This window comes from Pan troglodytes, chromosome X, assembly GCF_028858775.2.
Source record: "Pan troglodytes isolate AG18354 chromosome X, NHGRI_mPanTro3-v2.0_pri, whole genome shotgun sequence".
Taxonomy (NCBI): Eukaryota; Metazoa; Chordata; class Mammalia; order Primates; family Hominidae; genus Pan; species Pan troglodytes.
In genome coordinates this window covers 33186482-33210054 of record NC_072421.2, presented here as the reverse complement: position 1 = coordinate 33210054, position 23573 = coordinate 33186482, and the positions used below count along the sequence as shown (strand labels likewise).

The 23573-nt window shown below is 35.4% G+C and overlaps 1 protein-coding gene across 14 annotated transcripts in view; it reads left to right on the top strand.

The window, feature by feature from the left end:
* DMD (dystrophin) overlaps window positions 1-23573 on the top strand; it is a 2616526-nt gene that overhangs the window by 1109355 nt on the left and 1483598 nt on the right. For all 14 annotated transcript variants that reach the window (XM_063804906.1, XM_063804905.1, XM_063804907.1 and 11 more), the window contains one exon: window positions 12425-12575. In XM_063804906.1, coding sequence (XP_063660976.1) covers window positions 12425-12575 — 151 coding nt within the window. The remainder of the gene's footprint in view (window positions 1-12424; window positions 12576-23573) is intronic.

Here is a 23573-nt window from a genome sequence, read left to right as displayed (position 1 = left end):
TCTTGGATTTCTTTTCTTTTTTCTCTCCCTCTTTTATTATTATACTTTAATTTCTAGGATACATGTGCACAACTCGCAGGTTTGATACATAGGTATACATGTGCCATGTTGGTCTGCTGCACCCATCAACTCATTTACATTAGGTATTTCTCCTAATGCTATTCCTCCCCCAGCCCCCAATACCTTTCTTAATAGAGAATGAAACAAAAGCTGTAAAAAAGTTGATTTTAAAAATTACTTATTTAAGCAGATGACGGCATTCTAGAAGCATCTAGTTGCATATAAAGAATTGTTAAGCTAAAACCAAAGCTAATCTATCTATCAGAACCACCTTGCTAGAATTTTTGAGCCATCATTTTGTTATTTTTATTTATTTTTTTAAGACGGAGATTTGTTCTTTCACCCAGGCTGGAGTGTAGTGGTGCGATCTCAGCTCACTGCAACCTCTGTCCCCCCGGGTTCAAGTGATTCTCCTGCCTCAGCCTCCTGAGTAGCTGGGATTAAAAGGTGCTTGCCACCACGCCCAGCTAATTTTTGTATTTTTAGTAGAGATGGGGTTTCTACTGGCCAGGCTGGTCTTGAACTCCTGACCTCAGGTGATCCAGCCACCTCGGCCACCCAAAATGCTGGGATTACAGGCCTGAGCCACTGTGCCCAGCCTGAGCCATCATTTTGAATAAGTAAATAAATCAATTCCAATTTTCATCAGTACAATTTTAGTTTCTAAATGGTGTGCATTGAAAAGTAAAAACATGCATTAAAAATTAAGTTTCTCTAATTTGTACTGGTATCTTTCCCTTAAATCATATTATACAGGTTTTATTTCTGACTTAAATCATGTAATTTTATTTTACATGTAAGACATGTTAATTGAACATCACTGGTAGTTCTTTTCTAATCTAGACTTTCGTTATAATACATTACCTCCTTTTATTAGTTGTATTTTTTTAAATTGAGGATTGCATATATGCCAGTAACTGTGAATTCTAGGGAATTGGGCCTGAGAGCCTGTCTTCCTAAAGAGCTCACACCTCTTGGTAATTTGTAAGTTTTAATTGTAATCCTCTGGGTTTTATAAAGTCTATCCATTTATGCCTTTATTAGTTAGTGCCTAGCATATGATTATGTTTTCGTAATATATGTTTATACATTTTATAATGTATTTCCATAAAGCACAAAAAAAGCTATTAGGACCATCAAATACAGGCTGAAATTAATGAAAACATGTACTATTTTGCATTTATAAATTTGTATATGGAAAATGAAAATTTCAAAAAATGCTATTAATGTTTATTGCTAGATTGCTAAACTCAGGATATCATTCCTCATAGACATTGGAGGAAAAAATAAATTGGTATGGATAAGTACTTGCAAATAAGGATTCATGGATATTGGTAATCTAATTATCTGTCAGTTTATAGCTGTGCTGTCCAATATTGCAGCCACTAGCTATGTGTAGGTAAATTATAATTATTATAATTAAATATAGTTAAAAATTCAGTTTCTGAGTCTTACCAGCCATACATATTTAAAGTGTTCATTATTCCCACCTGACTAGTGTCCATTATATACGTATACCTATAGTGCACAAATAGAATATTTACATCATTTTAGTAAGTTCTGGACAACACTGGTTAAAGAATAATTGCCTTCCTACATTCTTTTTTTTTTGTTTTTTGAAACGGCGTTTCACTGTGTCACCCAGGCTGGAGTCTAATGGTGCGAACTCAGCTCACTGCAACCTCCGCCTCCCGGGTTCAATCAATTGTCCTGCCTCAGCCTCCTGAGTAGCTGGGACTACAGGCATGTGCCACCACTCCCGGCTAATTTTTGTATTTTTAGTAGAGACGGGGTTTCACCATGTTGGCCAGGATTCTTTTGAACTCCTGACCTTGTGATCCGCCGCCTCAGCCTCCCAAAGTGATGGGATTACAGGCGTGAGCCATGGCACCCAGCCGCCTTCCTACATTCTAACAGAGTTTCTGTAAAGCAAAGCTGGCATTCCCATTGAATTCCTTTATGTTCATACAAATACATTTTCATGTCAGGAGGTGGGATGACAGCTCTCGAGTAAAATCATTTGAAAAATACTATGTCTTAGAATGCCATTTACTGCAAATGACAAAAAGGCCAACTCAAAGTGACTTGTACCATTGCTCCTTAAAATGTGATTCATGGATCCGAAGCATTGATATCCCTTGGGCACTTGTTAGAAATGCAGAATCTCAGGCCCCAACCCAGGCCTACTGACTTAGAATGCATAGTTTGACACTCTCCAGGTGATTCATATGTACATTAAAGTTTGAGAAACACTGGGTAAAATCATAAGGATGTCTGTTATCTAATAATATATCAAAAATGTCGTTGACGCTAGAGACCATTAAGTCTGTAACTCTATGTTGCCAAAGTTCCAAGTTCTTACAACTTATCTGTTTTGCTAGCCCCTCTCTATTCTCAGATGATCTGAACGATTGGAAGTTTACCATAGCAGTTCCTTGTATCATGTCCTGATATGCTTTTGCCTATACCTACTGTCAGGACCATCTCCTGCCCTGTACTACTTTATTCTAATTCCACTCCCTCAGCTCTCTATTGCCAGTCATATATGTATACTCCATTCACCTTGTGCTTTTACTTTCCCATCTAAATGACGACTTGAAGGATATAAAATGAAACCTGGAAAAATGCAAACATTTTTTCCTGTCTGTGGATGGTAGATTTTTATTTTGTGACTTTGACAATTTTTCCAAATTTATTTACATCTTCAGAATGTCAGCTGGAAATAAGAAACTCCTTTCTCATTTTCATCATGTCTTAAATTGAACTATATGAAGCCATTTTCATCAACAAAGAAATTCAAATATCAGAAATTTCATATGATCTAATACAATATTTTGCCCATGAAAAATATAAAATAGTGCAAAGGTAAGAGCACAGTCTTGGGTCACACAGGGTTTGTGATTTCTATACTGGCTTCACACGCCACTGTGCCAGCTCTTTAACCTACCACTATCCTCAGAAATAAAATAACAGTAGGTAGGTGTGGTGGCTCACGCCTGTAATCCCAGAACTTTGGGAGGTCGAGGCAGGAGGATAGCTGGAGTCCAGGAGTTCAAGACTAGCCTGGGCAACATCGGGAGACCACATCTATACAAAAAGAGTTAAAAATTTGCCAGGGAAGGTGGTGCACCTGTAGTCTCAGCTACTCAGGAGGCTGAGGCAGGAGGATCATTTGGGCCTGGGAGGTCAAGGCTTCAGTGAGTTATGATTGTGTCACTGTACTCGAGCCTGGGTAACAGAATGAGACCCTGTCTCAAAAAAAAAAAAAACTAGTATGATAAATATTTACCTTGGCAAGGTTATGTTAAAAAAAAAAAAGTTGAAGAAATGTTTGCCAGTGTATTTTAAAACTAATATTAATGACATTTTAACCCAGAGGTTAACCTCCCCACTCCCTGAAGTCACCCCTTTATTTAAACCATCTTTGGGAAAAAAGGACATTTGTGTCGTGAAGGCTGTTAAACTCACCTTCTGATATCAGTGCCTCCTTCAGTTTTGCTTCTTCCTCTGGTTCAGCCTTGCCATGGACCACTACTCACTTCCTTGCTAGTCACCCAGAAAACTCTGGCCTGTAATTCACCTGCACTTTACTGATGCTCTCTTTTCACAGGCCTCAGTGAAGGAAGGAAGCGTCCTCTTCATTACTAGTTATTTCAATCTTTAGAGTTTTTCACTTATCAGTACTGTAATAAAGCCCTTCCTTACTTAAGGGCATACTTGGGCATCCTGAGTCTGATACCCTTTGATATTTCCCTGCCAGTGTCACATTAATCTATATCTTCTGAGTTTCAGCAGTATTAACTAATAGATGAAACACATACCTTACGTAGACTAACAGTGGTTTTCAAATAAATAATATTCTTACCTGGAATGTTGTTATTCAAAGTGTGATCCTTGACCCAGCAACATTGGTTTCACCTGGAAGCTGTTTAGAACTGAATTCTTGGACCCAACCCCGTGAATTTAAATCAGAATCACCAGGTGGGCTGTATTCATATTTAAGTTTGAGAAGCTGTGATCAAGACCCCGGGAGGCACCAAATCCAAATGCCTGTTGTAGAAGCCAGAAACATAACATAAGGAAGTGAGATGAGTTGTGTATAAAAAAGGATAGGGAGTGATGAGGACTACAGCAAACTGGAGAGCTTATACTTTGTATATGAAGTATAATTGGATGTGAAGTATAATTGGATGTGAAGTATAATTGATACTCAATTTTGTCCTATAGGAAGGAAGGTTTAGGGTTGCTGAATCCTATTAAATATGATCAAGAGTGGTCAGATTTGATATTTGTAGGTAATATCTCAAATTTTAACTACTGGCAAAAATTTCAATTTATTTTCAATTAGTATGAGACCAAATCCGGCATATGGACTACTATTTGCTAATATCTAGTCAAGGCCTGTAGTAAGGAAAAGAAATATTTTCTCAATTAAAACATCTCAGAATCCTTTCCAACAATGGGATGAATGCTTTATGTTTTCATGCTTATTAGTATCACACCACCACAATCCTTAGGTTCTTCTGTTTTCAGACTTGTTCTGAGGTTAATTTCATGCTTCAGACACGTGAAATCCTGCTTTTTGGAGCCTCAGGTAGAACCCATTCTTTGGCAGTTGGCAGTCACACTTCTCTCTGTAAGTGGAGGTGAAGTCAGGAAGAGAATGTAAAAGTCTCATGTCAAAATAATTCATAGTAATCTCCTGGGGATTGGCAGTTGTCCTCCTATTAAAGTTAATATCTTGGTCTCTGCAGAATTTCGGTGAGTTGTGTTTGTAGAATAAAGTTATCTAGAGCAGTAATTTTCAAGTGTGAGTATGCATCAGTCACCTGGAAGTCCTGTTAAAATATACATTTCTAGACCTCATCCCAGAGTTTCTGATTCAGTAAGTGTGGGTATTGCACACACTTCTAGCAAGTTTTGAATTTGCACTTCTAGCAAGTTTCTAGGGGATGGGCTGATGCTGTTGGTCCAGGGTCCAGTAACCACACTTTCAGAACCACTAATCAAGAGAGAAAAAGCAGGGCTCTATTTGGCTGGGAGACATTGATATGACTGTACCAGTCATTAAAATATTGAGCCATCCCGTTTGCACACTGAGTGCTCCCATACACCACCTGCCTACCTGCCACCCAGCCATTCTGGTCGCTACCCCAAAAATCCCCAACCAGATGTTTCTGTATCCCACTTATAAAGAGAAAACACCTGGCTGGGTTCAGGGACTCGCGCCTATAATCCCAGCACTTTTGGGAGGCCAAGGGGAGAGGATTGCTTGAGCTAAGGAGTTGAAGACCAGCCTGGGCAACATAATGAGACCTTGTCTCTATTAAGAGAGAAAAAAAAAAAGATGAAACACTTATGTGTACATCTCTTCTTATTGGTCAATCTCTGAGTCCAAGTTTGTAAAATGAAACCACGATAGAACATGAAAGATTACTGGGCGTTCAAATTTCAGATTTGGGGCAGAGCTCAAGAAATCTCTGTGGACCCACAGATTAAGGTAGGCTATGATACTGTACAACCATCCTGCACCTTGTGCGATCAAGCTGCACTGGATTTCCGGTTCCTCTGTGATGCGACAGGGCCTTTCACAGGTCTTTCTTTCTGTCTAGAAAGAGTTTATACCTTCTTTTTCACTACTTCTGACTTCAGTCTTCAGAGTTGTCCAGTACTGCGCTAAAGCCACCCCTTTACAGACTCAATTCAATTGCTCTCATTTCATAGTATGATCACATTATAACCAACTAATGGCCTGTTGAGCTATATGTATTATCTGTGGCCCTCACCCGCCATCCATATAAACTCCAAGATAGCAAGGGGCCGTGTTGGTCTTCCTTGCCTCTCCATCCGTAGTATCCAGGTACTCAATAATTGTATATTTCATAAATTAATGAATGAATTTTTCAAGTCTCAACACTTAGGCTGTGTGTTCTGCGAGGACACTGTTCCCAATGACTGCAGGTCAATTTGTATCCTCTCCTTACACCCTCAGGAATGTATATAAATCTAATTATAATGGTTTTCTTATATTCTAATTATTTTTGTATTTATGTCTCTAATAGTCTCTAAGCTACTTGAAATTGAAGATAGGTATTTTGTCCATTCCTAACAAATATGAGTTTCCTGCATAGATATGAAACTCAGTAAAGATTTGTTGAAGGAAATGTCTGTCCAAAAGCAAAAAGTAAATGATGCTTTCAAATACTAGCAACTTTCAGTTTTTGCTTCCACTTAAATGGATATCTCATCTCTGTTGTTTCTCATAAAAATAAAATGTCTACTTTTTGTGTTTGATATATGAAAGTTTATTCTCATAACTTCTGATTGCAATGTTCCTCATGGTAAATATGTCTCTAAAATGTTAAAAGTCAATAAATAGTGCAATCTAAATTATTGTAAACACTCTCAAAAGGAATATGAAATGCATATTGGAAGAAAGCTCTGGTAACAAACCCAATACTTCTGACCAGCTATGGAGCCGTTATCTTTTATATTTTATTTTACTGGTTTACTTCCCCTGTTTCCCTGTAATTTCATATGAAGAGTGTGAGTGGTATGTAACATTACATACAGGTTCCATGTTGGGGTTTAAATAGCCTGGCATTAGTGTATGAGGATAAAGATGCTGATGGAATTTTGTATCCTTTTGTTTTAAATACACTTATTCTAATTTAAGTATTTTGATAGTTACTCTGTTTAGCAGATTCATTTCACTTTTCTCCTTCCTGCTCTGTTCAAAGAGGATGAAGTCTAGATTTTCTGTTACCCAGGTTCCTCTTGGCCTTTGGTTGCTAAAGTACTTCAGCCAATGGGAGGCACTGGCAAGAGGGTGAAAACAGAGATTGTGGTACTTTTCTCTTCCTCTTCTGTTTCTTACTGTGGAGTGGCAGAAATTGTGTTCCTCTTAAACTACAGCTACTGTTGGACAGCTCTTTTTCCATGTCTCTAACTCTCACTGAGCTCCGGCAACAGCTCTCTTCCTTTTTTCTTCCAGTTCCAGGGATGCTAGGTCAGTTGTCTTTGTTGTTAGGTCCTGGCTCCTTCACTATCGTTTATTATTTTTCCCCCGACCCTTTACATAAATGTGTAAGTAGTCTACTGAGCGAAACATATTTGAGTGTGTTTTATCTTTCCTGCCAATAGTATGCAGCATCCACACACACACTCAACAGACCCAACTTTTATATTTTATTGTTTTAAATGCTATCAATTTCTAAACATTGCTTTTTAAACCCTACTTTAAATTGACAGATAAAATTGTATATTCATCATGTACAACGTGATGCTTCTGAGTAAATATATATTGTGGAACGGTTGAATCTAGCTAATTAACATATGCATTACCTTACATATTTATCATTTTTACGGTGAGAATATTTAACATCCTCTCTCTCTACATTTTTCAAGAGTATATTTTCATTAGCTGTAGTCACCATGCTGTAAAATACATCACTTGAATATTTTAACTGTGACTATATATCCCTTGAAAAGTATCTCCATACCTCCCCCTTCCCCATAACCACCTCAGCCTCTGGTAACCACTATTCATTCCCTACTTCTGTGGGATCAGCTCTTTTAGATTCCACATATAAGTGAAATTAGGCAGTAGTTTTCTTTCTTTACTGGCTTATTTCACTTAACATAATATCCTCCAGGTTCATCCATGTTGTTGCAAATGACAGTATTTTATTCTTTTTTATGGCTGAATAGTATTCCATTGTATATATGTATACCACATTTTCTTTATCTGTTCATATGTTGGTGGATATTTAGATTGATTCCATATCTTGGCTATGAATAGTGCTGCAATAAAAACGGTAGTGCAGATATTTCTTTGACATACTGATTTCATTTCCTTTGTATATGTAATTCATAGTGGGATTTTGTATCATATTGTAGTTTTGTTGTTCATATTTCAAGGAGCCTTCATACTGTTTTCCATAATGCCTGTACTGACTGCCATTCCCATTTACAGTGTGTAAAGGTTTTCTTTTTTTTAATTAGTAATTTTTGACTTTTGCAGGTACGTAATACATGCCTTTTTACTAAATCGTTATCAACATTTATCTTTTTTCTTTTGGATAGTAGCCATGCTAACAAAAGTGAGGTGATAATCTCTTCTTTTTTCTTTTGGCAAAGATATCGTTAATTACTATTATATTTTAACTTTTAGGTGCAAGGGTACATGTGCAGTTTTGTTACATGGGTAAACTTGTGTCATGGAAGTTTATTGTACACATTATTTCATCACCAGGTATAAGCCTAGTACCCATTAGTTATTTTTTCCTAATTCTTTCCTACTGCCACCCTCCAAACTCCAATAGGCCCCATGTCTGTTGTTCCCCTCTATGTGCCCATGTGTTCTCATCATTTAGCTCCCACTTATAAGTGAGAACGTGGAGTATTTGGTTTTCTGTTTCTGCATTATTTTGCTAAGGATAATGGCCTCCAGCTTCATCTATGTTTCTGCAAAGAACATAATCTTACTCTTTTTCATGGCTGCATAGTATTCCATGGTATGTGTTTACCACATTTTCTTTATCCAGTTTACCATTGATAAGCATTTAGGTTGATTGTCTTTGCGATTGTGAATAGTGCTGCCAGGAACATATGTGTGCATGTGTCTTTTTGTTAGAATGATTTATATTCCTTTAAGTGTATACACAATAATAGGATTGCTAGGTCCAATGGTAGTTCTGTTTTGAGGTCTTTGTGGAATCACCACACTGTTTTCAACAATAGCTGAAATAATTTACACTCCCACCAACAATGTATAAGTGTTCCCATTTCTTTGCAAGTAAGCTGATACCTCATTGTGGTTGTAATTTGCATTTCCCAGATGATTAGTGCTGTTGAGCATTTTTTCATATCTGTGTTATCCATTTGTCTTTTTATGATACATGTCTATTTTGGTCTTTTGCCTATTTTTAATCAGGTTATTTGTTTTCTTGCTATGGAGTTGTTTGAATTTCTTATATATTTTTATATGAACCCCTATCAGATATATAGTTTGCACATATTTTTCTCATTCTATTGGATATCTCTTTACTCTGTTAATTTTTAATTTTAATTTTAATTTTTTTGCTGTGCAGAAATTTTTAGTTTGGTATAAGTCCTCAGTCTATTTTTGCTTTTGTTGCTTGTGCTTTTAAAGTCATATTCAAAAGTTATTGCCCAAATAATTGCGATGAATCTTGTCCTCTATGTTTTCTACTAATAGGTTGATAGTTTTGAGTCTTACATTTAAGTTTTCAATCCATTTCAAATTGGTTTTTGTATGTGGCAAGGGATAAGGGTCTAATTTCATTCTTCTGCATGTAGATTCTTACTTTTCCTGGTAGCATTTGCTGAAGAAGGTGTCCTGTCCTCACGGTGTGTTCTTGACACCCATGTCAAAAATCAGTTGAATGCAAATGCATGAATTTATTCCTGGGTTCCCTATTATGTTCCACTGATCAGTTTTTATGCTAATACAATGCTGTCTTGGTTACTATGGCAGAATTTCTTCTAGTTGCAGACTTTGACTTTAGTGGGGAAATAAAAAACATCCTTCCAAAGAACCATATTATTAGTGTTTCCATATTGATCGAGTATCTTCTGTTTTTTTTATTGGTTAACACTATCATATATGGGGATACTAAGAGACTCCTGGCAAATGCCCATAGTTTTCTAATGTGGTCCTACTTGCCCCGCATTGTACAGGATGAACTCAGTTGACCATTTGTGCTTAGGTTCTGTATGGTAACCCCTTTCTCTGTCTTTGGATTCAGCAGCATGAGGAGCCAAACATGAACAGCGGTCATCTCAACTTCTAGTTTAAAGAAATCACTTTTGAGTTTCTTATAACTCAAAATGTTGAAGAGGTAGTTCAAAAAAAAGTTGAAGAGGTAGTTCACAGATAAGGAACAGAAGTCACAAGGTGGAGAGAGATGGATAAATTAATATTAGGTTAATACAGATGAGATAATTATATATAGAAGTATTTATGGGTGAGTACACACTCACACATCCACTTCTTTATGTCAACCCAGAGGTCTTGTAAACTACAACACCCTAGAAGGAAGGAGCATACCTAGCAACAGGATCTTGGGTTTCAGTAACATTCTAAAAAAAAAAAAAAAAAAAAAAAGGAACCAGAACACTGTGGAGAAACAGCTGATTCTAACACTAGGAAAGGGAATATAGAAAATGAGCCTGGAACATTTGGTAGTGCCAGATAGTAAGAACATGCTAAACTCCACGGTCTCGCTCTAAACAAAAAACATTGATGGGATGTGTCAAAGAAGCCAACTAAGAGACTTCCCAATGTCCAAAGCTGGAACTGTTTGAGCAAAAATCCAAAGCAAAAACTAGTATTGGATTTAGCCCAAAGTATCAAATAACTATACATGAGTCCATGCTGTGTAAATAAATAATTTCATAAATAAATGGAGGAATAGAGACAAATCTCCAATGCAGAAAAAACTCCAAAAACTTATGTAACTTCTCTGCCCTCACGGAGAGGGAATGTAACTCCCCACTCCACGGGGGCTGTGTATAGTGACTTTCTTATTAAAAAACAGTGTGAAAAGAGGGGGAAAGAGTAACTTTATAGTGGATAAACATGACACCTATTACTTTAGCCAGGTGGTCACATTTAACATTGATAAGTCACTTTGAGGGTATAATGCTTTATAAAATGTCATGAAAATGGCCCATTACCTCTGTGGTCTTTCAAAAACCCCAGTTTAATTATGAGAAAAAAAAATCAGACAAATCCCCACTGAGAGGCATACTACAAAATACCAGCCTGGCCAGCACTTTTAAAAACTGCCAGAAAAATTCTGAGAAACTGTCATAGCCAAAAGCAGATTAAGGAAACAGGACAATTGAGTGTAATATGGAATCCTTGGAGAGATACTGAAATACAAAAAATAGTTTAAGGAAATCAGAATATAATAATAGTCTCCAGCCAATGCACAAATATTGGTTCATTAATTGTAAGAGATGTTCCATAACAACATAAGATGTTAATAAAACGGGAGACTGAGTGCAAGTTATATGATAACTCTTTGTATTATAATCTCATTAATTTTTTGTGAATCTAAAACAGCCAAAAAATTAAATCTGTTAAAAAACACTCTCAGCTATGTGTGCACGTTGTGTGTTTAGATGTGATGATTAATGGAAACTTCCAGTAAAGATTTTAGAGTAAAATTATGTATTCAAAATAATATATTCCTAATTCAAATTATAAGATCAATGTTCAGAATATAGTTTTGAAAAATGCTTTAAACATGATGTTTATAAAGAGTATTTCCTTTAAAATAACCATTAGCACTTCTCATTTGCATCTCAAATTTTGGTTGAATTAATGAATGAACAATAATGTGTTTTCATCCTCAACATAAAGTTGTGTAATTAATAGGCAAAACATTATCCCATGTCCCTGATGCTGGAAATGTAATTCAGAACGTTTAAGAACCTCATTGTAGAGCTTACCGCTGGGCTGTGAACCTAGGCCTTTGGACTTTAAATTCATTACCCAGCCCACTATTTTCTATATCTTTGTGGGGAAAAAGCACCCTTTCACTAGTCTATTTCTGTGTATCAAATGACGTCCAAACTTAATGGGTGAAAACAATTTATAATTGCGTCATGATCTGAAGACCGAGAATATAAGCAGGGCTCAGCCAGGTTGTTTTCATATTACTAGTTTTATAGCTGGGGGTCACCCCTTGGGCTGCGCTGAGCTGGAAGCTCACTTCTAATACAGTATTTTATCCTCCAGAATCACTCCTATATGGTCTCTAATGATTCGGTAGTGTAGCCTGGCCTCCTTTACAGCATGGAATCTAGGCTTCAAGAGAGGAAGAAATACAAATGCTGCCAGTTCTTTTATAGCCTACACTTGGAATTGGTGTGGTGTCAGTTATGCCACATTCTATGATCAAAAAAAAATCACAAGTCCAGATCATATTCACAGGGATGGAAAATAGACCTCAACTCTTGAAGGGAAGAGTGACAAAGAATTTGTGGCCATCTTTAACCACCACACATACTAAATAATGAGAATGTAAATGAACAACTGCCAAAATATACTACTAAGTCAATTATCAGATGCTTTGCACTTCAGTTAGCATGTTCACGTTTAGTTGACTATGTGAAAGTTTTTAGAAATCAGGATTTGTGAACTATTGTAAGTCTGAGAAATAATAGTTCCGGGGTGACTGATAGTGGGCTTTACTTACATCCTTCTCAATGTCCAATAGATGCCCCCAAAAGCGAACATTCCATATATTATAAATTCTATTGTTTTACATTGTGATGTTCAGTAATAAGTTGCTTTCAAAGAGGTAATAATAGGCTTCTTTCAAATTTTCAGTTTACATAGAGTTTTAATGGATCTCCAGAATCAGAAACTGAAAGAGTTGAATGACTGGCTAACAAAAACAGAAGAAAGAACAAGGAAAATGGAGGAAGAGCCTCTTGGACCTGATCTTGAAGACCTAAAACGCCAAGTACAACAACATAAGGTAGGTGTATCTCATGTTGTGTACTTTCTACTAGAAAGCAAACTCTGTGTATAGTACCTATACACAGTAACACAGATGACATGGTTGATGGGAGAGAATTAAAACTTAAAGTCAGCCATATTTTAAAAATTATTTTTACCTAATTGTTTTTGCAATCTTTGTTGCAATGGCTTGAATAAGTCGCCTCCAAAATTCAGGTGATTGTATTAGGAGATGGAATATTGAAGGATGAATAATCCATCAGGGCTCCTCCCTTAAGAATAGGATCAAGTCCCATATAAAAGAGGCTTCACACAGTGTTCTCCTATCTCTTGACCCTCCACCATGCACCACGATGTGAAAACTCTGTGAAAAGGCCCTCACCAGATGCTAACATCTTGATCTTGGATTTCCCAAACTCGAGAACTGTGAAAAAATAAAGGTACATTCTTCCTAAATTACCTCATTCTCAGTTATTTTTGTTACAGCAGCACAAAATGGATTAAGACATTTGTTGTTGTTTTTTTAAAAAATACAACATAGCTAGGCTTTTTGTATTTGGAAAAGAAATCAAACATATTTGTGGATGAGAACAACGCAGGGTATGTGATTTATTAAAAATTTGCTTTCCTGGAAGACAGACTTCATAGGGATTACTTGTAATGCAAATTTAAATAATAAGGCTACGATTTTTTAAATGTAATTTTACATTCAATTTATAGTAAATTGAAGCTGGCCAAGCTTGATGATAAATGAGGGTCTGAAGCATTCCTTTTCTATAGAATATGACATTTTTTAAATGTTAATATTTCCATCTTTTTTCTTCAGTTTACTTGTACATTTCCAGTTATGCTCCCTCACTGCCAGAAAGCATTTTTTTTTGTTTCTGTTATTGAGACTTCTACAATAATATTTCTTATCCAAAATTATGAGGGTGCTTTATTTTAATAAGTGCCATAAAATATTGCAATTAGCTCTGAGTTTTATTGTTGAAATAGGCTCCTGCTCAATTCATGAGGAAACACACACACACAAGATCCTTTGTAATTGTCCCAGGATTAGGGTTGCCACATTTAGCAAACAGAAATAAAAGAAGCCTACCTAAATGTAAATTTCAGATAAACAACAAATAATTTTCTTAGTGTGTGTCCCAAATTGTTCATTGTTTATCTGAAATTCACATTTTGCTGAGTGTCTTTTATTTTATCTGGCAACTCTACTTATGATCTGTGGTTGTTGGATTTATGGCTTTGAATAGGAATATCTGCTCCTTTACCTCATACCTCCGAAATCTGCCTTTTGTCAAACTTAATTCTCTCTTTTTATAATATTCAGTCATATATAGCTTTACAGTTCTTCCATGCAAATAAAAGATACATTTATTTCTAAGTTCTAGAGTTTTTTTTAAGTTTAATGAGCTTCAGTTTTCAATGACAAATGGGGCCAGCCCTTACTATTACTGACCCCCAGGAGTCCTCTAAGATCTAGCATTTAAGAAGAACTGTAACTATGGTAATCCCCATCTGCTATGCCATCAGGAAAAAAACATCAACTGTATTGCAATTATGTAGAAATTGTAACTGTGATTACTTGATTACTTGTACCGCTTTTCCTATGTGGCACATTTGCTTCTCTCATTGACACTATATCTGCCCTCTTTCCCTTGGCCTACACTGGAAGTTACATGCAGAAAGTGTCTATATAAACCAGGGGTGTCCAACCCGTTGGTTTCCCTGGGCGACATTGGAAGAATTGTCTTGGGCCACACATAAAATATACTAACACTAATGATAGCTGGTGAACTAAAAGAAATAATTGAAAAAATATTTTAAGAAAGTTTACCAATTTGTGTTGGGCCACATTGAAAGCCATCCTGGGTCATGGATTGGACAAGGTTGATGTACAGCAATGGCTTCTCTCTACCGGAGGGTATTTCTGGTGCAGAAGCATTTCAGCCAATTTGAAGGTGGACAGGAAGTGGAATTAGTGCCACCAGAGCTGCCGTTAGCCAATGAGGAGTAAAAGTTGATAGAGAAATCCTGTAGAATCTTTGTCCCATAGTGGGACATTTCTAAGGTATATTCTCCACAGTCTTTCAGAGATTCCCCAGTAAGACTGAGCTCCAGGTATCCACAGGGTAACTTCCTGAACATCCCCATGCTCTCATAATGCCTTATGAGTTCACCCTCCAAATAAACCATTTGTTCACAAATCTTTTGTTCTGGATGTGTTTTTGGAGGAATCTAACCCAAGACACACTTCTCCCACTAGAAGCCAGAATTCGAGCTCCAGTTCTACCACTAACTATATTGTCATTTTCCAAAAATCACTTAATGTCCCAGGTTCTCTGTATCTTTACTTTGGAAATAAAAGAGTGAGTTTGTTTCTAGTGTTCCTTCCAGTCACAGTTTAAATGTGTCCAATACTTTTGGAAGTTGAAGTATTTTAGAAAAGGCCAAGATTAGGCCAAGTAACACTGAACATCAGAAGGCAGGACACTGCTGCTGGATGCCTGGAGTGTAAAGCGAAATCCAGGGAGAAGAGCTCCAAAAGAGCAGTAGAAGGAGAATGTTAGCATAGCTGTCCAAGTACGGATAACCTAGGGCAGCTATGAAGGAAGTTCTTAGCTTGGGACGCTGAACAGACTCTTCATTAAGGTGAGACAAGCTATCCAGGATCTTAATATTCTGCCAGGTACCTGAAATGTTTTGTAGTTTTTTCTGAAAGACATAATGTGAATGAAATGGAAAACGTTTGACAAATATTGTCATAAAATTTAAATATATTATTGATTACTTGAAAGTATGCCATTTCTAATGAGTATGAAATTGCCTTGAAGAAAAAATGTGAAACAAAAGAAGGCAACAGGATTATATGCAAGTTGATTATGTAACATTTTACCTCCAGGCATTATTTATTTATTTAAAGGGCATAAAGAGGCCAGAAGGCATTGGTTTTCTGGCTCAGAGAGTAAGGCCAACTCCTACTTTTAACTATTTGAGCACTTTTCAGGACAGATTTTTTTTTTATAAAAATTAAGGGAAAGATTCATATTCAAGTCCTGAAAATTGATAATGCTCTTCTGTTTCTTGGGAACAATTTTGGCGAGAAGAAGGTGACTTAACATCAAACAATTTAGCAAAGAGTTGACTTTATTTAAACCTGAAACATGTACATTATATTGTCTGTTAAGACTAAAAGGAGCATACATACAGAATTAAAGGAACACTGTTTTGTTAGTCTTGCCACACTTCATAAAACAAAAGAAAATAAATATTACTTCTTTGGGTAACTGAGTTCAAACTAAAGCCTTATTTATATAGTCGTTGAATCGCTTTGCAGCTTTTTTCCCAAAGAATTGTAAATCATTGAAAGTAAGGAAATTTCTCCTTCTGACAACAAAATACATCAGTAAACTTAGAGTCCCCACAAAAGCAACTCCCATCTGCTGCATCACCAAACTTCTAACCTAATATAATATTTATTTTTAGCTTTGTGTAGATAGACATTAAATCCTTGTGCCATCACCATTTTTTCTTAAAGATGATTGCAGATGACAAAATTAAAGAAAAGATACAGATTTTGTTGCTGGGAATTGATTTAAATTCTGCTCAGATCAGAGGTCGCCTGCTCTCTCTCTCTCAACTGGAGGGCAAGATTAAAATGTTTGCAAATCTTGCAAGTACACTGAATATTACAGATATGCTTCTGTATATTCTGTGACAGGATCCTTTGCTATCTTCATTTCAACAGCATTTTATTATGAGGCAGGCTAGAAATTCAGACACTGTGAAATGTCAGGAAGATAAGTCACTTTTACTGAACCTGGCAATTAGGTAAGGTAAAGCAATTGATCCTATATGGTGGTTACTATTAAATCTAGCCAAACTCTTTACTCTGGGTAACCAAGAAAAGTTCAATTGGCTGCACCATTTGGGAGAAACCACTCATTCTTCACAGACATTGCTGTGGGGAGAGAATTTAGAGGTTTGCTTTAGCTCTGAGGCACCCAAGAGTGAGTCTCTCTGGGGAGTAAACAAATCGAACCTCTCATTCCCCTGTGAAAAAATATATCACATATAATTCTAGCTGGTCTTTTTTGTCTTAAGGGGTAGAATTTATTCGTGATGTTGACAAAGAATGAAAGGATTTCCCTCGAAGGAGTGGCATGATGCTATTGAGGAGGAAAAGCCTTGAGCTTTCATTAATAGTAAAGAAGTTTGCCATTTTGGAGGCATTTTTTTCTAAAGGAAAATATTTAACAGTGAAGTCTTTTGTCTCCTGGCACAGTGAGACTGGGATGAAGTTTAAAGCTGAGTTTACTAGCTAGGTTTTCCATTCTTTTGAGAGATTTAGACTTTTGTGCATAGATGTATAACCTTGGTGACAGCATCAATAAAGACTTTACAAATTACAAGAATTTGCCGATGTGAATTATATTCTGACTTCAGTGAAGGTTATATGTGAAATACTGATTAATACAAACTAAGTAGCCTCTTAGAAACTCAGTCACCTATCCTTTTCTTGAAGGTTAGTTAAAGGCAGACATTTGGGTTGCCAAGATTGTGAAATATCCTCATCTGGTGACCTTTAAAATGATCTAGATGTTCATGTTACAGAGAAGGTTTAGGTATAATTCTGCCAAAGGATCTGACATTTCATTTCATTCCATTGCATTCTATTCCATATCACTGAACAAACACTCATTATAGCGCATGGGTGCTGTGAAGAATGCAGAAACCAATCATTTATGAAATCTTGTACTATACTGAATGCTGGAGGATTTAAGCCTGATCATGGAGGGTGATCATGAGTCTTATATAAAAGACTCAGGCATTTTCAGTAGTTCTATGAGTAATAGGAAACCATTATTCATGAGAAATTAAACTAGAAATAGCTGCAATTTAGGAAAACTTATCTTAATATTTAAGAAGATATTTTTTGAGGATAAATAAAAGAGCAGAGAAACAGGAGGCCGGAAAACATGTTAAGAGGATATTGCTGAAAGTATGTAGAGCCTGAATGAAAGCAATGACAACAAAAATTGTAAACAGGTAAAAAGCATTCTCGATATCAAATCAAAACCAATAGGACTAGATTTAGGAAATGAACAAAAAGCTCAAAGTAATAGATTCTGGGACTGGGCAATTGGGACTTGAGATTGGTAATTAAGAAAATAGGCAGTGAAAAAGAGAAATGCAATAGTTGGAAGAAGGATAAGTGATTCAGTTAAGTTTGACAATGCCATAGGATCAAGTAGTGCTTTTAGTGGTTAGCAAGCTCACTCTCATATTTAGCAAGGTTAAAATTACATGTTGTTTGTTTCTGCTATGAAGTTTCATTTTATTTCCTGTCTTTTGCCCTCATAAGTGCTTAATGAAAGTTTAATGGTTATGATGGTAAGGGGGATAAACACTATAATCTGAAAAAATACTGTATTATAACCAGAGAGCCAGATTTCTTTTGTGTTTTCAGAGTGCTTAGTCAATAATTGATGCTCAGTAAATGTTTTTAGAACACATGTTCTGATTATATTGACTAGTTTTATTATCCAAACCGTCTCCATCATGGCTAACTTTCTGACAAGGGCATGAAAGTTTGATAATTTCAATTAAAACGTTGGGCATACAGCAAAAAAAAATTCATAAAGCTGTAGAAAAATACATCTGTAAAGTGGCTTACCTGGTGATGTTATCTCTGGTGTCTTCAATCTCTGACTTCACTTTTTTCCTTCTATCTCTGTTGCATTCCCATATTCAAATATCTTAATAGTGTTAAACCATTGACTATGAAATTGGTTTGAGTGGTAGTATTATTTTGACATAAATGATTGGAAGTTTATGTAAAAAAGAACATCACACTTTTATAGTCTACATAGTAGTATATGCATGATATTCAGTTACAATTTTTAAAATCTAATTGAGAAGACATCTAATATCCCATAAGAATTCTATTAACAAGCATCATATTCCAAGGATATATTTGCACAGTAATGCTATAGATTATGAAAATAATAATATTATAAAATCCATGCCCATATTCTTATTTTACAAATCAAGTATTTCTAGCTATCAGATTATTATTTACTTTATTAGAAATTACTGAGTATTGATTCAATAACATTACTTAGAATGTCACAGCTTTGTTTGACAGTATATCAGTATAGCTACGAAAATTATACCTGATCAAGACTGTGTCACCTTAGAGGCACTAACATTAGTTATTATACTTCATTACTCTTGTAATACTTCCTCATGAGAAGACACTGACCTCTGCAATGGGGTTTAAAGGAAAAAAATAAGTACCCTATTTCTCATTTACTGAGTTAGTCTCATGTAAAATGTCTCTCTCTTTCTGAACCAGTACTGTAACAATCAATTTCAGTTCTTTCGTATAGGTAGTACAAAATTAATAATGTAAATAAACTAATTATAAAAAACATTTTAAAATGCATTTTAGGGAAACCTTACAAGAAAGCTAAGACACATATGATAACATGAATTTTAAGGCAATAATTTTCCTTATCAAATGTATGACCATATCTTATAACAAAATGCATGTCCGTAAATCCAATCCCGTGTTAAAATATAAGGTTGAATATGATACTTTTTCTGAAGAATATGGAGAACTATCCTGTTTAATATTTCTGTTATGAACAGAATTTCTAGTAGATTTCTAATACTAGTAGATTTCTACTGGTACATCTGGTAGTACTCTCTTATTCATTGGAAGTAATGATACTGTATCCTTTAACAATTAAAAATCTAAGTCATATCTAGTAAGACTAAAAAAGCACTAAACTATTTTTACATAATGGTCTACAGTTTTGGCACACTGAGGATATTTAATAATGGAAATATAATGTGATTACCAAGTTATTAGAAATAAATACTGATGCTCAAAAGGGCTATTTCCATGAATCTCAGTGTAAGAATGCAAGGATAATGTGAATACGTCAGAAATGAAAGAAAATAAGCATTTCCTCACCACCTACCAAATCTAAGCACTGTACAAGCTGAATTTAATGTATTGTCTCATTTAACTCTAGTAATAAACATGTCTTAGAAGAAGTTTTAAAATAGATAGAGGGGGTGCATGTGCAGGTTTGTTACATGGATATATCGTGTAGTGGTTGAGTCTGGGATTTTAGTATATCCATAATCTGAATAGCGAACACTATACTCAATAGGTAATTTTTCACTCCTCACCCCCCTACCAGCCTTTAATCTTTTGTAGATTCCAGTTTATATTATTCCACTCTAGATGTCCATTTGTACCCTTTGTTTAGTTTCTTCTTATAAGTGAGAACATGTTGCATTTAGGTTTCTGTTTCCAAGTTACTTCACGTAGGATAATGGCCTATAGTTCCTATTCATGTAACTGCAAAAGACAGGATTTCGTACTTTCTTACGGCTGTGTAGTGTTCTGTGGTGTGTGTGTGTATATGTGTGTATATATATGTATGTGTGTGTGTATATATATATATGCATATATACACACATATATACATGTGCATATCACATTTTCTTTATCCAATCATTTACTGATGGATGCTTAGGTTGATTCTTTGCTATTGTAAATAGTGCTATGATAAACATACAACTGCAGGTATCTTTTTCATGTAACACCTTTTGTTGTTTTTGTTGAGTATATACCCGGTACTAGGATTGCAGGATCCAATAGTTGTGTTTTAAGTTCTTTGAGAAATCTCCATACTGTTTTACATAATGTTTATATTAACTTACATTCCCACCAAGAGTGAATAAACATTTTCTTTTCTACACATCCTTGCCAACACCTGTTGTTTGACTTTTTTAATGACAGGTATCCGTTTAAAAAAATGAGATACTGTCATTTGGAACAATGTGGATGGAACTAGAGATCGTTATGTTAAGTGAAATAAGCCAGGCACAGAAAGACAAACATCTCATACGTTCTGACTTATTTGTGGGATCTAAAAATTAAAACAATTGAAGTCATGGAAATAGAGAGTAGAAGGATGGTTATCAGAGACTGGGAAGGGTGGTGGAAGGGAGGTGGGGATGGTTATTGGGTACAAAAATTACAGTTAGAAATAATGAAAAGACATAATATTTGATCATATCATACAGTAACTATGGTCAGTAATAACTTGTACATTTTACAATAACTGAAAGCATATAATTGGATTGCTTGTAAGACAAAGGACAAATGCTTAAGGTGATAGATACTAAATTCTCCATGATGTGATTATTTCACTTTGCATGCCTGTATCAAAACATCTCATGTACCCCACTAATACACCTACACTGTATCCACAAATTTTTAAATGACATTGAAAAAAACAAATAGCCATACTGATTGGTGTGAGATGATATCTCCTTGTGGTTTTAATTTGCATTTCTCTCATGATTAGTGATGTTGAGCATTTTTTCATATGTTTGTTGGCCACTTGTTTATCTTCTTTTAAAAAATGTCTGCTAATGTCCTTTGCCTACTTTTTAATGGGGTTATCTATTTTTCTTCTTGTTGAGTTATTTTTAGATTCTAGATATTAGTTTTTTGTTAGATGTATAGTTCGGAATTGTTTTCCATTCTATAAGTTGTCTGTTCATTCTGTTGGTTGTTTTTTGTTTTTTTGTTTGTTTGTTTTTGCTGTTCAGAAGATTTTAAAATTAAGTTCCATTTGTCTACTTTTGTTTTTGAGTACTTAGTCATAAATTCTTTGCCCAGGCCAGTGTCGAGAAGAGTTTTTCCTAGGTTTTCTTTTAGGATTTTTATATTTTCAGGTCTTACTTTTAAGTCTTTAATAAATTTTGAGTTAATTTTTGTATATGGTGATTTATGACCCAGTTTCATTCTTCTGCTTATGACTATCCAATATTTACAGCACAATTTACTGAATAGGATGTCCTTTCCCCAGTGTATATATACATTTTTTTACTTTGTTAAAGATGTGTTGGTCATAGATATGTGGTTTTATATCTGGGTTCTTAATTTGGTTAAATCAATCTATATGTATCTATTTTTATACCAGTACCATGCTGTTTTGGTTACTGTAGCCTTGTAGTATAATTTGAAGTCAGGTAATGTGATGCCTTCAACTTTATTCTTCTTGCTTAGCATTGATTTGACTATTTGGGCTCTTTTCTGATTCTCTATGTATTTTAGTATCTTTTTCTAATTCTGTGAAAAATGATGGTGGTAATTTATAAGGACTGTGTTCAATCTGTAGATTGCTTTGAGCATTGTGGTTATTTTAACAATATTGATTCTCCCAATCCATGAGCAGGGAAAGTTTTTCCATTTGTTTGTGTCATCTCTGATTTATTTCATGGGTGTTTTGTAGTTCTCCTTGTAGACACCTTTCACTTTTTTGTTTAAAGGCGTTCCTAGGTATTTTTTTTGTAGTTGTTGTAAATGAGATTGAGTTCTTGATTTGATTCTCAGCTTGATCATTATTGGTGTATATAAATGCTACTGATTTTGTACATTGATTTCATATCCTGAAACTTTACTGAAGTCATTTATCAAATATAGGGTCCTTTTACAGGAGTCTTAAGGGTTTTCTAGACGTAAAATCCTATCATCAGTGAAGGGAAATCGTTTGACTTTCTTTTTCCCAATTTGGATGCCTTTTATTTCTTTCTCTTGCCTGATTGCTCTAGCTAGGACTTCCAGTACTATGTTGAGTTGGAGCAGTGAAAATGGGTATCCTTGTCTTGTTGTAGTTCTTGGGGGAGGGGGGTGCTCTCAACATGTCCCTGTTTAGTACAATGTTGGCTCTTGGTTTGTCATATATGACTTTTGTTATTTTGAGATATGTTCTTTCAATACCTAGTTGTTGAGGTTCTTTATCTTGGGGAGAGGCTGGATTTTATCAAATGCCTTTTCTGCATCTATTGAGATGATCATATTGTTTTTGTTTTTAATTCTTTTTATGTGGTGAATTCCATATATTGCTCTGCATATATTGCACCACACAACACATATATTGTGTTATGTGGTGAATCACAGATATTGCTCTGCATATATCCCTACCTATCTGGCATAAAGCTCAGGTTATTGTCATGTATTATCTTTTTGTTATGCTTTTGGGTTTGGTTTGCTTGCATTCTGTTGAGGATTTTTGCATCTATGTTCATCAGGGATATTGGCCTGTGGTTTCCTTTTTGTTGTGTCCTTACCTGCCTTTGGTATCATGGTGATACTGGCTTCGTAGAATGAATTAGGGAGAATTTCCTCCTGTTTGATATTTTGCAACAGTTACAATAGGATTGGTACCCGTTCTCTGCATGTCTGGTAGAATTCGGCTGTGAATACGTCTGGTCCTGAGCTTTATTTTATTTGGAGATATTTATTACTGATTCAGTTTCACTATTTGTTATTGGTCTGTCCAAGATTTTTGCTTCTTGTGGTTCAATTTTGGGAGTTGATATGTATCCAGGAATTTATTCATTTCCTCCAGATTTTCTAATTTGTGTACCTAGAGATGCCCATAGTAGTCTGATAATCTTTCGTATTTCTATGGTATCAGTTGTAACGTCACATTTATCATCTCTGACTTTGCTTATTTGATTCCTCTCTTTTTTTCTTGGTTAATCTAGCTAGTGGCCTATCAATTTTGTTTATCTTTTCAAAGAAAACTCTCTAATTTTTTTAATTTTTTGTCTTTTATTATCTCAGTTTCATTTAGTCCTGCTCTGATCATTGTTATTTCTTATATTCTGCTAGCTTTGGTTTCGGTTTGTTCTTGTTTTTCTAGTTCATTGAAGTACAATATTAGTTTGCTAATTTTAGATCTTTCTATCTTTTTGGTGTAGGCAGTTAATGCTATAAATTTCCATCTTAGGACTGCTTTTGCTGTATCCCAGAGGTGGAGGTATGTTGTATGTCTCTTTTCATTTGTTTCAAAAAGTTTTAATTTCTTCCTTGATTTCATTGTCCAAAGATCATTCAGGAGCAGGTTGTTTAATTTCCATGTATTTGTATAGATTTAAGGAGTCTTCTTGGTACTCATTTCTAGTTTTTTTCCACTGT